The sequence below is a fragment of the Lutjanus erythropterus genome, chromosome 12, assembly GCF_056507025.1.
Source record: "Lutjanus erythropterus isolate fLutEry1 chromosome 12, fLutEry1.hap2, whole genome shotgun sequence".
In the NCBI taxonomy this organism is placed as follows: Eukaryota; Metazoa; Chordata; class Actinopteri; order Lutjaniformes; family Lutjanidae; genus Lutjanus; species Lutjanus erythropterus.
The window spans coordinates 7,331,853-7,346,607 of record NC_139328.1 but is presented as its reverse complement, the minus strand read 5'-3'; the positions used below and the strand labels follow the sequence as shown (position 1 = coordinate 7,346,607).

Genomic DNA, 14,755 nt, shown 5'->3' with positions numbered 1-14,755 from the left:
TATTGCCCCCAAGTGTAAAGAGGATAAGATTTGGGACTCGACAGATGCTCATGTATAAATGCGACCAAATGGTCCAGTGATGAACAAATGAAAACTTAGTGAAGTGTATGTGGCCCCCGGAGACATTTAAATTTAACATTTTGAGGTTTCTATTATGTTCAGACTCCCATGTTTCTTCCTGTCTCTCTCGATACCACAGTCCATTGCTCTTTATATAACCTTTTAGTCTATAATTTCAGCTCTTTTTTTTTTTTTTTATCTACAATCGATTTATTTCTGACACTTAATATCATCCACTGAACTTGGTATTTAATGCTTTCCTCTGGCTCTTTTTTCCTCCTCCTCAGAATCAGCGAGAGCAGAACTACACCGTCTTGAAGACTCGCTCCAACATGATGACAGTGGACGGACTAAAGCCGGGGACCACATACGTGTTCAGGGTCAGGGCTCGAACCGACGGGGGCTACGGGAGCTACGGTGGAGAGATCGAGCTGGAAACCAGCCACGAAGGTAAAGAAATGAATAAAAAATATTTGTTGGCGTGTAATGAATGAGTAATCTCGCTTTTACTGTATTTTTTTCCGCGTAATTGGATTGGATTGCTGTTTTTTAAAATGTCCCTGTGGTTTTCATCTTAAAATTGGAGTAGCTGCACTGAAAATAGTGGTGTGCCAGTTGTTTCAAAGCAATCCAGTGTCAGTAATTTTTAAAAAAATCCAAATTAGAGGGGGATGGTGCAGGTGAAAAATAAGCACAAAGATTACCTGCAAAGCAATCAGTACTGACGTATTATATCAGAGTATAGTAGTCTGATTCATCCCTGCTGCAGTTTACATCAATCCACTGGATGGTTATAAAACAGCTCACTTTTCATCCGAAAGGCTTCTTCAGTTCTCTTGTCAGACAGAAAAACCTCGGCAGCCTCACAGGTTGTCATCTACTCCGCGGATCTGAATCAGTGGCTTGACAGTATCCTAGAATACGTTTCGGGTAAAAAGGAGACAGCCCAATTTCACCACGAGAAAGAATCTGTGAAGTGCGTTCCCTGATTTTGGTTTTGATTCACAGCCACAACTGGAGCAACACTGGGGGTAACGAAAGGGTAGAAGAAGTTCACGATAACGAGCACGAATCCAAAAGGTAGAGATTAAAAACAGCTCAGGTGTTCTGTAGCCACACAGTGACATAATTTAAACCTGATGAGACATCTTAAAACCTGGATGACTGGTATTGTCAGACTGGTTTTATTCTCCCTACCAGTCATCAATAAAGACATGACATGAAAAGATTTACTGGGGTAACAGGAACTAAAGGCTGTGATCATTATCCTGCATTTGAAAATATTAACAAAATGTGTTATCTCTTATTGTCAGGCCAGCTCACACCAAGTTTTACCTTAAGTTTACCTTAAGCATACCTGTATGTGGCAGTTTCCCTCGTCTAGCGATGGAGAATGGGTTGGCTGTGAAAGTTGTGGCTGCTGGTTGACTAAAGTTTACTACGGGATTAATCAGAAACATGTTTTTAAAAATTAGGCAGTGTCCTGAGTTAATAACTACAGAATATTTTTGTAACAATAACAAGTGTTACCTTGACTTGACAAAGTCGAGACAGTCACATTTCTTTGCCATCAGAGCCGGGAGGCTGCTTTGAGGACGTAACGTTAAGGCCAGAGATATATTTGCTTTGTAACTACACATTTGCGTAGACAGCACAATTTCTGAGGATGTGCAAAACCATTGCTCCAAACAGATGGCAGGATATGAGAGGCAGCCATGATGTGTGTGCAAACACAGTTAAACACAAGCGTAGCTCCCGTTAGACAGTAGCTGCACTGCTTCAGATTGTGCTGTATTTGTGTTTCATGAGGTTACTGGTGTTACCCGCTTTACACACAACCACTTTTTTTCCACTTCGTCCAGCCCTGTCAGCCATGACTGGAGAGCACAGAATGCAAACACGCAGCAATTCAACATCAAATGAAATGGGCTGATGGTGAACTTTCAGTACTGACCAATCCAGAACTTTTACCAGTTTATTATGTACCAACACTTTGGGAAAGAAAATGGGGAGGCACAAAAGAGAAATCAATGGGCCAGTGGAGCCGAGCCTCACAAACAGCTCTGGACGAGCTGTATCTCTCTTACATTTTCAAGCTCTCTGTCACCCGACATTTTCTCCTTTGTTTGCTGTCATCCACTTTCATTATCGCTTCATTATGTGCCGCAGGATTTTCTGCTTTAGAGGCCCTGTAATGTGCTCTTCAAAGCGAACATTGATCCCTGGACAGGCAGGCAGAGGGGGATAAATCAGTTGATGTAAAGCACTGCGCTATAGATTGTCGTTGTAGCACACAACAGGTACACATTAGCCTACTAATCATTCAATAATCAATAAAAGTAATTCAAAGCTGGGTTTTCATTCTCGTCATCTGTTTATGTGACTGTAAAAAAGATTGTTACTGCAACTTATGGAGCTCAGACTGGGTGTCACTGGTATATAGAGGTGCTACTGAGCCTTCACACAACAGGTTCACATTCAAGTTGTAAAATACAGGATCTGACCCTGTGGCAATCATATCAAGGTTATCTAATCAGATCAAAGCTATTGATCGTTAAAGAAGGGTGTGCATGTGTGCGCCAGTAAATGTAATAGGAGATCAATGCTTATCCGAGCCTGCCTGGGGGCATTAATTTGCCTCTTCAACACACACACAGACTCATATACAGTATACATCCACACACTGACACACGTGTCCGCTCATGCTTAGCTAAGCCTGATAAATGGGGTATTTGTTTTGAGTAATGGCTCGATTGGTGTGGCGTAAAAATCGATGCATCTTTGCAGAAAGTTCTCGGCGGTAGCCTTGTTATGTGCGATGTTAACATATCCATTTGGACAGCGCGGCCGAATGGGAATGGCTTTCACGTCCACTCTCATAGCCTGATAGGCGATGCAGAGAGGGAGAGCGCTTTTCATCAAGGACCTTACTTACTATTCCATCCACCTCTCCTCACTCTCTTTTACTCGTTTGCCGCTCTCTCTTTTTCCGTCTCCTTCAACCTCCGTCTTTTATCTCCTTTTCTATTGCTATCATATTTCATTCTCTCTCCCTCTTTCCCCAGCCACACTCACCTTGCTGTCTTTTTTACTCCTAGCCTCCCTTCATCTCTTCTCCCAGCACCTCCCTCCTGCAGAAAAAAAAAACACCCCCAGTTTCTTTCCATCCTCCTTCTTGCTTTTGTTTATTAATCCACTGCGTTGCCTCTCTCCCCCATATAGATGTGTTCGCTATCGGGGACCCTAACCAGTCCACCATTCTGGCTGTGTCCATCGCCGGGGGAATTGTTCTCCTCATCTTCCTGGTGACTTGCTTCGTTGTCAGCGGAAGGTAAGGTCAAAAAAGAGACACTAAGACCCCATGCACATGTTCAGTATGAACTGTACGCACCACAAGATGGGGCGGATGTGAAGTGGAGCGTATGTTTAAGTTACGTACATGTGAAACAAACAGAGGATGTAATGATGCCAGAAATGTAGTAGTTGATACCAACACCAGTGAAATTAAGCAAAAAACATGAATAAAATTCAGCCTGACGCACTAAGCTGAGTGCGCATTTGTAAGTAATAGAGTAAAAAAGTGATTTCTGCTTCTGAACTTTGAATATAAGTTTTACTCAGACTGCAAGCAGTAGATTTACTGAACTTGTGAAAGATCATTAGTCCGGAAACATTCATTTAAAACCAGATAGGTTTAAAACCTGAGGGCGCAAAAACACACATTGCAATCTCAGTTTCATATTTTGTGCCTACAGTTGAAGTCTGAATAATAAATGCTAAGCGCATGGTGGCAGGACGTGCATCTGTGGTGTCTGCAGCTGTCCATGTTCGTGTCCGTTTGGAAGTATATTCACGGTGCAAGGACTGTGTGTCCTCATGGACACCCTCTGTTTTGGTTCATGTGTGTGCTGTAGAGCTTTGTGCAAGAGGGCTGGGTGAAGGTGAGTACAGATCAGCGGGTGTTGTGATTATTTAATACTTTCTCAGCCAGTAACATTACAGGTCTCATAGTTCTGAAAGAACTGTGCCTCACCTGTCTCACCTCACCTGCTCTAGCACTTCACAGAGGCTGCAGATTTATCAATATATCATTGATGCCGTTCTGAGTCAAAAAGCAAACTGTTGCTAAAAAGGAATGAAATGCTGTATTCATTTACTACAGTTTACATCTTTTTCCAGTTCCAATATAATCTGTTCACTGGGGAGCCATAACACCTACTCCAGCTACAGCACTAATTTCAGATGCACCCTCAGTCATTTGGTTCAGGAACTTGGCTTGTTTAAAACGCTAACATTAGGCGGCGCCTCTGTAGCTCAGTTGGTGGAGCGAGCGCCCCACATACTGAGGCTGTTAGTCCTCTGCAGCGGCCGCCGGTCTCCATGCCATCACCCCTCCCTTCTGTCATATCTTCAGCTGTCACTATCAAAAATAAAAAGCCAAAAGCCCACAAAATAATCATAAAAAAAATATATATACTAACGTTATCTTCTGATGACAGACAACGAAGATTGAACAATAAGGAGTCAAGCCAGTAGCCTCCTCCTCGTACTGGCTATGGTTATATTATATTAGCCTGAACATGGTAGTCTTTAGCATTTAACCATCGCAGACGGTGTGTATTTCAGGATAAGGATCACAAGGATAACATTTTTGTTGTGAGTGTTTCCTTCTTTTGCCCGAAAAGTTTGATGGCACCGTTTGCAAACAGTTTTTTGTGAATTCATTATAAATAACCGATCAAATGCAAAGTATGTTCATCCACAACTCTGCTGTCCCTGCAGCTGCATTTGCTATCTTCAACATGTTGTTTTGTTGTCAGCGACACCTACCAGTTGTTATTCTGGGTGTTCTTCTTCTTTGGCATTTAACAGCAGACTAGAACACTCATAGACATGTGCTGCGCCAGCCAGGTCTGGAAGAATTACATCCCCAGTACCTACAGTACCGTGTAAAAATGAGTTTGGTCACATTTTCTGAATTTTGGCATCATCTTGGTTGCGAAGTATCGCTTCTCTTGACATCCCCAGATAACACACACTCATGCACACATGAGCAGACTCTCCCACTTGGTCGCACTTCATATCTCCGCGCTTCTCTGAGGGATTACATGTGGGTGTGCCAAAGCGGGGCCTCCATCTTTGACATTTACACACCGCAGCCAAAGCCTAACTAAAGGCTGTGTTATTCTGTATGTGAAGAGCATGGAGTCTCTGTGATCACTGTCTTTGAAGGTGAGGCTGCCGTTAATGCTCCGTCTCAAACAAGGCCAAAGAGGAGAAGGAGATGAGAGGCAGGAAGGAAAATAGAAGAATGCCGATTGGTGAGAGGCGAGAAGATGAAAGGATCAGAGTTAGGAGAGGGCTCTTTGGACGGAGACGAAAGGGACAATGAGAGGAGAGAGAGGAGAGGAGAGGAGAGGAGAGGAGAGGAGAGGAGAGGAGAGGAGAGGAGAGGAGAGGAGAGGAGAGGAGGAAAAAAAGGGGGATGACAGGCTCTGATTTACCGTGCCTGTAACTAAATGTTTATCCTCTATGAGCTCCGTCTAGATTAGCCACATGTTAGGAACGACACACGCGCACACAAACATGCACACACACTAAAAACATTAGTATTGATTCAGGTGATTGCTTATCAGGCTGAGTGCTCTATTCACTATTGACTAGGAGGGATGTAATCAGTGGAGACTGTCCTGCCCGACACACACACACACACACACACACACACACACACACACACACACACACACACACACACACACACACACACACACACAGCACACACATGAATGGAGACCCATCAACATTTCTTTAATCAGAGAGCAATTAAGAGTCACACTCTTAAAAACAAAGGTGCTGCCTAGAACAACATAGGGTTCTTCAGCATGTCCCCGTAGGATAATCCTTTTTGATCCTTGGGTTCCACCTGGTACCCTTTCACGGGTTTGTACATAGAACCCAACATACGGGGTTATACTCAGAACCATCGGTGAAAGGTTGCACACAGAACCTCCTACGAGAGGTTCAACAGAGAGCCCTTCTATGTTGTAATTGTTCCACTAAGAACCCTCTGTGGGGCTTTTCCACCCTCTAAGGCTGCTAACAAGAACCCACCCAAGGGCTCGACCGAGAACCTTTCTTTATTCCAGGGGTTTTATCTAGAACCCACAGGGAGGGATCTACCATAAACCTTTTATATTCCAGAATCCACCCTGAGATTCTACAGAGAACCCCTTTATATTCTAAAGGTTTCGTGTAAAATCCACCAAGAGAACAGTTTCATATTCCAAGGTTTTCATCTAGAACCCACCAACAGGATCTAGAAATACCCTTTTTTATAAGGGTTTCACCCCTCTTGTCTTCTGAGGGTTCTACAAAGAGCTGAATTCTATGCATCAGATGAAGCAAAAACACAAGAACACAAGTAAATGAAGCGACTGAGGTAGTCCCAGATACATCTACATTTAAAAACACCATTTAGAGAAACATTTGAATATTTGGGGGTGAGAATCTTTTCACGCACGTCTTCAACAATCCTGGAGGAACTCTGATTTCCAAAAAGGGTTCTTAATGGAACCTTTAGTCTTTCAAAGAACCTTTGACGAACACTTTCTCCTAAAAAGAGTTCCTCAAATGCAAACGGTTCTAGATGAAACCCCAGCCCCTCAAGAGGAACAATTTTGGAACTCTTATGTCTAAGAGTGAAAGCAAAACAACCTGTTAAACAAAGTGTGCTGTGAACACACACGACGACACAAACACACACTCGACTAATCAGGTTTCACAGGCTGGGGAGGTGTTAACTAGGTTTTACAGGAGGGTCGATGCACTGCCATCAATTTCAAGCCTCTCTGTTCCTCTCTTTCTGTCTCTATCTGTCTTTCTTTCATTTAGAGGTGGAGACGCTGGGGAGGAAGAAGGGTTGATTCATGCTTTCTATTAAACAACATCTGTACATCTGTCAAAATGTGTGCATGCTTGCATAGGTGGAGTGTGTTTGTAACTGGGGAATGAGGCGAGGATCAAAGCCGCATCACTAGAGAGACAAGAGTGAGAGCTGGAGGGGGGAGAAAGATGGACAGAAGCGAGGTAAAGGAGAGACACAAGTGGAGGATGAAATGAGAAGGTATTACAGCAGATCGGCAGCGGGAATGACAGACTGCAGCGAGGAGGGGGCGAGGAAGTACATCTGAAATATGTTTGCGCCACTAGAGAGCTACATTTTGAGATGGTGTGAAAGATAGAGAGAAAGAGGAAGAGGAGGAGGAGGATGCTTCAGAGAGACGGAGAGAAGAGGAGATTGATGGAGGGAGGAGGAGAGCCGCCGGCACAACGGGAGAGAACGGAGAGGTGCAAGGAGCGGGAGATGAAAAGGTAGATTACAAGGGTGTTTGAGAGAGGAGGAGGAGGAGTAGGAGGAAGGGTAGGAGACATGATGGGTGGGCGATTGCACTGTTAGGTGCAATAGGAGTGTCATACTTCAGGTTTTGGAAGAACTGGGAGAATTTTAAAAAATGAGGATTTGTCTCTCTTCTCTCTCTCGGTGTCCATACCTCCCTCATTGTCATCTATTAAATCTTCCATCTTATCCGTCAATCAGTCCATTTCTCTGCTGTCTTTTCACTCACTCTGCTCCTGCTTTTCTCTTCATTTTCCTTGTCTTTGGCTCTCCGGCTTTCATTTCCTGTTCCGCTCTTGAAATTTACATTTGGATGAAACCTCCTCCGTAATGTATCGAGAACCTGATGTATTTGCTGAGACCTGTTCAGTGTGGACAAAGATTAAATTGGAATTGAAATTGACACTGAGAGTCAGCCAGGGTTGAAATGATTTCCCACCAGACGTTTGTAAGGCCCTTTTTTCTCCCTAAATGCCAGCTGTTTAAATCATTTCCACAATAATCACTAGACTGGAGAGGAGTGCTGGAGAGGCTTTTGTTCTTGTTTTACACCAAGTTCACCTATTGAATCCACAATCCCGACCACTTTTTGAACACCCTGCTAGAAGTTTTCTTTTTAATCACTGAACTATAAAACTATGCCCTACCAAACTCGGTGCTTTTAAAGTTACCAACCAAATAACACTGGAACTACTATCAGTCTGTGCCAAATTTCCAGCACCTGAGCGTGCATCTGGGGGAGACGCCGAGAAAGTGGTGGTCCTACATGTGGTGACACTTTTCAAGAACTGCCAGCAACACATCTAACCTGAGGAAACGCCTGGTCAAACACGAACTCTAAAAGCTGAGGAGTGAACGTGTTTGATAGTCTGAAAGCCAAGCAGCACAGCAGGCAATGGCTAACATTAGCTAATGTTAGCACGCCTGCAGCAAGCACAGAGGTTTAACCCTCCATGAACAAAGACAGATTATAATGAAGTGAGGGGTAACACTATAATAACAATCATTAAAACTGCAGTGAATAGTTAATTCACTGTTGGAACATGTATAATGTGTTTAAAAGAAAAATTCCTTTACAAGGATTTTAATATAACACTATTTGGATGGCCATTATAAAGTTGCAACTGATGTTTATAAAATACAATAATTGCTTAAAAAATTGTTGACGATTAACGTATCGATTAATATATTGAACTTTTTTTTAGATTATTCGTTTGTACAGCAATTAATTTACCTAAACTTGTCTCATTAATATTTCAATATATTATTTAATCATAATCCTGACAAATAGACACATAAAGCACATTAGAATAATGATAACAGTGGCATATTTTTAAGTTATTCTAATTTCCATCCTATTTAATAGACTCCATGTCAGATGCCTGATCAAAAAATGCTGGACCTCAAATCAAAAGGAGCTCTGATGCATATTAATTAAATAACTAATCACTGTCAACCCTTCACTGTACTGAAAAATCGGTATTTTGACTTCAGAGTTAAACTGGTTATGACATGGAGTTACTTCATCTCTGGAGTCATATGCAGGTAAGATGACCACTGGCAGTGTATTTTTGCACCATTGTGAGCCAAAGAAAATACTTCTCGTTGTTTTTCTGACGATTGACTTGAATCACAGACAGTCTGTCACCTCATTTTTTGCCATTTCTCACTCATATGTGGCTGATAAAGTGACCAGAAAGTACAGTGCGGCCTAATAACACCATCAGATGACGCGTGGCGTAAAGTTAACAGCAGCGTTGCACACATCACTTTTAACTTCTAGAAAGTCTAATTAAAGTGACTTCTATTAACAGAAACACGTTCCACGTGTTGATGATCCTCATGTATAGTGCTCGGGTGCTGACACAAAGAAAACATGGCGATGCTGCTGCTTCACTTCCAGCGCTCCCACACTTTAGATGATGGCGATGAGGCTCACTCCCTGCAGCTTGTTCTCCGGGTGTATCCATGCTCTGACCGGGCGTAGCGGTTCATGATGACGCGTTGATGCACAATATGGAAATCGACGTATTTTCGTAATCAATGACGTTGACGAATTGCCCCAGCCGTATTATAAAGCATATGTAAGCATTAATTGAATGTTAGCAGCAAAATATCTGTCAACTAAAGTTTAATTAAGTATCAATTAACCATTTATTAACGATGGTTATTATGTTTCAATGGGACAGTTCCTCTGCATGTTTCAATGGGACAGTTCCTCTGCATTCCTCACTCACACACATACCCACACAGGCACATACACACTCCCTGCAGCCTTTGCTGGCAGGGTACTGAGCAGCTATGCCTCATAAACGGGCTGATTTGCAGGCCATTCTGTTCTGTCCTGTTCTCGTTTAATAAAGCGCTGTTATGCTATTGTTACCGCAGGAGGGAAAACATGAAAAAACGTCGAAAGCTCCTCAGACGCAGCACGGCGCTGACAAATCGCACCAGTTATTGCTGCGTGCGTGCCATTATTGCTCTGCGAGTATATGCGTGCGAGTGTGTGTTTCTGCGTGTGAAGTCGGTGCCTTTGTCCTCCTGAGGGTGCTTTGGCAGGCTGGCAGGTGCGAGCGATGGGAAGCTGGTGAGCGACTGGCATAGCCATGGATTCAGCAGATGGCCTTTCACTCAAAAAGCGCTCTCCCCTTCGGTCCTCACTTTCTCTCACTCCTTGTTAAACACGTTACAGCCTCTGCCTCCCAGCATCTCTGCGTATGTGTGTGTGTGTGTGTTCCTGTGTTTTGTCTGCAGTCTAATGATTTTCCAGCCTTACAACCGTCTTCTCTTCTGAATAGCTGCAGGCTTTGGTTATGTGCCAGATTCCCGTGTGCTTTCCTATGTTCATGTTTTTAATGTGGGAGTTTTGGTGAGAAGTCAGCGTGAGGTTGTTCCATCTATGTGGTGCCTGTTTTTTGTTTTTTTGTTTTTTTTTAAAGCCGTCTCATCTGCTATGTGTCTCAAAGTCTGCCTTTATGGAGTACATCTGTTGTCAGAGTTGGAGATATTCAGCAGGGAGTCAAGGGCTGCAATCTGTTCAAGGATGTGTCTGAAAATCTTAAAATAATATTAAGCGATTAATTGGATACTTAGTGAAAAATAAGATGTACTAAAGCAAGACTTTCTTAGTTTCTGCACAGAGGTATCAAACAAATCTATTGATTGGCATCTTGCATTGTGGTTCTGTTTTCCTCCGCAAGAAAAAGAAGACAAAAGTTTCCCGAGGCCTCTCTCTTTTGGAGAAAAACAACCTTTTCTGATGAGACTTTTGAATAACAAAGAGCGAGAGGCCGAGAGAAAAAAGGCACATGAGGAGAGTGAGATGTCATTATAACGCGGCTGATTCTACCTGAAAGACTTCTTAGTCTCGCTAATACAGAGCGGTAACAGCTCTACCTTTTTAACACAATAGCACGTCCTGTTGATGCGCGCGTAAGCTCTTTTTACCTCCGCAGCATCTGTTGTGCAGCCCAGGGTTATTCTTAAAAACTTAATGACACAAAAGAGGAGAGGAAGGACTGGGGAAAAAAAATGGGAGGGGGAGGAAAGCATGCGCTGATGAAAACACGCTGTGGAGAGAGCAGAGAGCGAAGTTAAGAAGGTAGTGAGAGAAAGCGGCTTGCGAGAAACTAAAGAACACTAATTGAGTGTAAAGCAGCTCCGAAGTGTTTGTGTCTGTGTGCGCTGACTTGTTTGGATTTCAAAAGAGATGTGAGAAATTGAAATTAAAAAAACACCAAAGGCTAAAAATTGAGTTTTTTTTTTTTTTTTAGCTCAGATGTGGGAAAGAATTATTTTAAGAAGTGGCTTTTTTGAACCACAACAACAGGAAATAGGGAAAAAAAACAAGAACAAAAGGCAAAATAATAGATCCATGTTCGCCAAATGGTACTCAGGGAATTTGGAGGCAGAAATCAGCCAATGCATTCCCTTCCCTGTGGGTGGTGTTGGTCTGTTTGTTTGATAATAGCACTAATAATGATTTGGCAGCCAGGAGATTCTGTGTATACCGATCTGAAACAAAACAGTACAGTGAGGTGTGTGTGTGTGTGTGTGCGCCTTGATGCCATGATGATAATATGTGTGCAATGTCATTAGACAGATTTGTATGTGTTGCTTGGATGCTGGGTCTTTCAATTAATGCAGCTAAGCTGTAGGGTGTAGCTGAATGCAGCTTTGTCTGCAGAATGCCTAGAAAGTAGCTTGCAAACAGTGCAATAATAGCAGCTAGTTGCCGCAGGTGCAAAACTATTTCACACAGGCGTTATGCAAATGAGCAGATGTTGCAGTGGGATTGATCAAATGTCCTATAAACATCAGACAAATTCAAAACTGGTTTCTGTTGCGGGTTTTAAAGTTTATAGAGCATTTGAATGGATTTGTTGGATACACACACACACACACACACACACACACACACACACAGGTGCACGTGTTACGATCATGACCTAATCAAGTTGTGCCGGTGTAGTAACATCATTAGGGGAATTAGTTTCACACTGATCTGTTAGCAAATATAAAGATACACTTCACTTAATGATACAGATGACATGCCCCTCTGCTCGCTCTCTCTCCATCCTCTCTCATTCGACCTTTTCATCAGGTTGTTAAAAATTCTGCTACATTACACCAATTACTGCAGACCTCCCTGCTTTTACCTCACATCTTTCCTTTCCTCTCCTCTCCACTGTATCATTGGATTACATTAACGTACACCTCACAGCAAATATTTCTGTACTTAATTTGAAATTTTGCACTTTTCTCTGACAATACTTTGCATATTCCTGCAAACACACCAGCACCAATCTTGTGCACATTTTCTCCAAGTGTTGTTTTCATATGTCAGTTTTCTGTCTTTCTATTTAGAGCCCCACCAATACTGGATGTCTGGGAGTAAAAAAAAATTCTGATACTGATATATCGGCCGATGTTACAGTGCTGATCAAACACTTCTGACGATGGAGGCGGGATATTCAACATTTTTATTTTATTTAACCCAAATTTAACCACGAAGTCCCTTGAGATTGAATTTTTTTTTTTCAAAGCAGACCTGCCCAATAAAGGTTTCAGTGCCTTGATGTCATTTTGGACAATAAAGTTTATTGTTAAATTTACATATCTTTGTCATAAGTGTCACAGTGCAATATTGGCTGATCGGCCAGTATCAATCGAGCTCTAGCTGTGATAGGCTAATATCAGCCAGTAATATCAGCTGACTGATATATCTGTCTGGCTCTATTTAAGCTTCTTGCCTCTTTATTTTATTTTATTTTATTTTTTTCAGCCCTGCGATGAACTGGCAACTTGTCCAGGGTGTACCCTGCCTCTCGCTTTCCTTTCCTTTCCTTTCCTTTCCTTTCCTTTCCTTTCCTTTCCTTTCCTTTCATTACCACTCTCTTTAATGAGCGGGAGCTAAATGAAATGTTTCCAAACAGGGTGTTAATGAAACATGGACAGATTTATTAGTCATAACTCTTCAGCTAATCATTTCCCCTTCCTAATAATTAGCCCGAGCCGAGTAAATCTTTTTACACTGTGGTCAGAGAGTGCTGAGTCGGTGCCAGACTCCAAGACGGAGAGGGTGAGGCGGCCAGAGGAAGAAATCTTACTCACTCACTACATCACTCAGACTTTTTGTCAGAGTTTGTTATTTTGTCATGCCGTTTTGACTCTTAATTAATTATCCACAATCAGCTTCTATTATATTCATAGTTTATTAGCACCCGGGCAGTGTACGCGTTTTGTTTTTCAGCTCGCTGAACGAGGCTTAATTTTGCTGTGAAATAATGAGAGTGAATTTAATCCATTGATTTCATTCCCAGTAATTATTTTTTATTTAATAGCTTGATATTAAATGGAATCACCATTATCATGAGTAATGATGAGAGCAGATATCCACAGCAGGGTGTGTGTGTGTTTACGTGTGTGTGTGTGTGTGTGTGAGGTGGGGGTAGAGCTGGGGGTGGTGGAGAATGGAGGATAGATGTGTCATTTCATTGTGTCATGCCAGAGGGGTGACTAATGATTTACTGATTTCATTTTTCTAGTCATTCTGATTAGCAGTGGGAAAATAATGTGGAGAGACAGGAAATGAAAGAGGAGAGGAGAGGAAAGAGACGGGGTGTCAGCGAAAGAAAAGGAAAGGAAATGAAGGGAAAAGAGCGTAAAGGAGAGGACAGGAATGCGACAGCATGTTTCTGTATGAATGATCCTCTCTGACTCTTCCTTGTCTCCGGAGTGTATCTGTTTCTACACTCTTAGAAATAAAGGCTCCAAAATGGTTCTTCTTAAAGGACTGGGGTTCTACCTCTCCTTGGCTGCAAGCCCCACCAGCAGTGTTTTGCCCGTCTGATTATGTATTCTTTATTATGTTTACTTGCTCAGATTTTGTTGATTGCTCTTTGAGCCTCTACAGTGAATAAGCAGGCTTCGTGGTTAAATCGTTTCTTTTTTGTCTGTCTATGATCCTGAGTCTGCACAGGGTCTTTTATTTTGGAAAATGAACCGGATTCTTGCTGCCTCTTCTGTGTCTGACTTCCTGCCTGTTCGATCTGCTCTGTGCTAACTGACGTGGTGTCTGTCAAAAGTAGACTCGGCGCGTATTTGAAGCCGAGCCCTTAATTTTGAACTACTTGGGAACCAGTTCTACAGGTTGTTGTGCATTGATCACACTGGTTCTACTCAAAACTGGTGAAAACGCAGACTTGCTCACTAGGTATCACTATGGGAACCAGAGGTACTTTGATCAAAAAGAGCCTAGAGAGGGTTCTGGGTGGAAACCCCTCACAGGGCTCAAGGCGGAACCTTTCTAAAAGGCTCTACCAGGAACAAGAAATGTTCTCCCATGGGGTCAAGCCTCATTAGAACCTTTATTTTGAAGAGTGTACTCACGTCTTCCAGCTCACAGTCGGGCCTGTAATCCTATAAAAGGTGACCACAGTCGTATAAAACAAACTGGGTGATACCGCGCGGCTCAGAACAGCAGAGGCTTTATTAGCTCTGTTCACGTCTCAGGTTAACATTAGCCCAAGGTTATTCACTCACATGAAGTCAAACAGTCTCTTATCTCTCGTCTCTCCTTCTGTCGCTGACGCATCATCGTCCACACACAACTTTGTTAGTGTTTGGTCCATCTCTTTTGTCTTTGTTTCAAGGTTATTCTGCCATCAATATTTACCCTTTTCACTCTCTTCTGTTCTCTTTCTCTGCCTGTAGTGCATAATCACACTTTTTTTTTATCCTGTCCTGCCAGTTTCCCCTCGTTTGATCTCCTCTCTGGATCCCTCCTCTCGTCTGTCA

At 42.6% G+C, this 14,755-nt stretch overlaps 1 protein-coding gene across 3 annotated transcripts in view; it reads left to right on the top strand.

Annotated features, from left to right (window-relative positions):
* The window catches only part of LOC146317510 (ephrin type-A receptor 3-like), a 123,921-nt gene that overhangs the window by 72,252 nt on the left and 36,914 nt on the right, over positions 1–14,755 (top strand). For all 3 annotated transcript variants that reach the window (XM_084731943.1, XM_084731942.1, XM_084731941.1), the window contains 2 exons: positions 348–510; positions 3,283–3,391. In XM_084731943.1, coding sequence (XP_084588069.1) covers positions 348–510; positions 3,283–3,391 — 272 coding nt within the window. The remainder of the gene's footprint in view (positions 1–347; positions 511–3,282; positions 3,392–14,755) is intronic.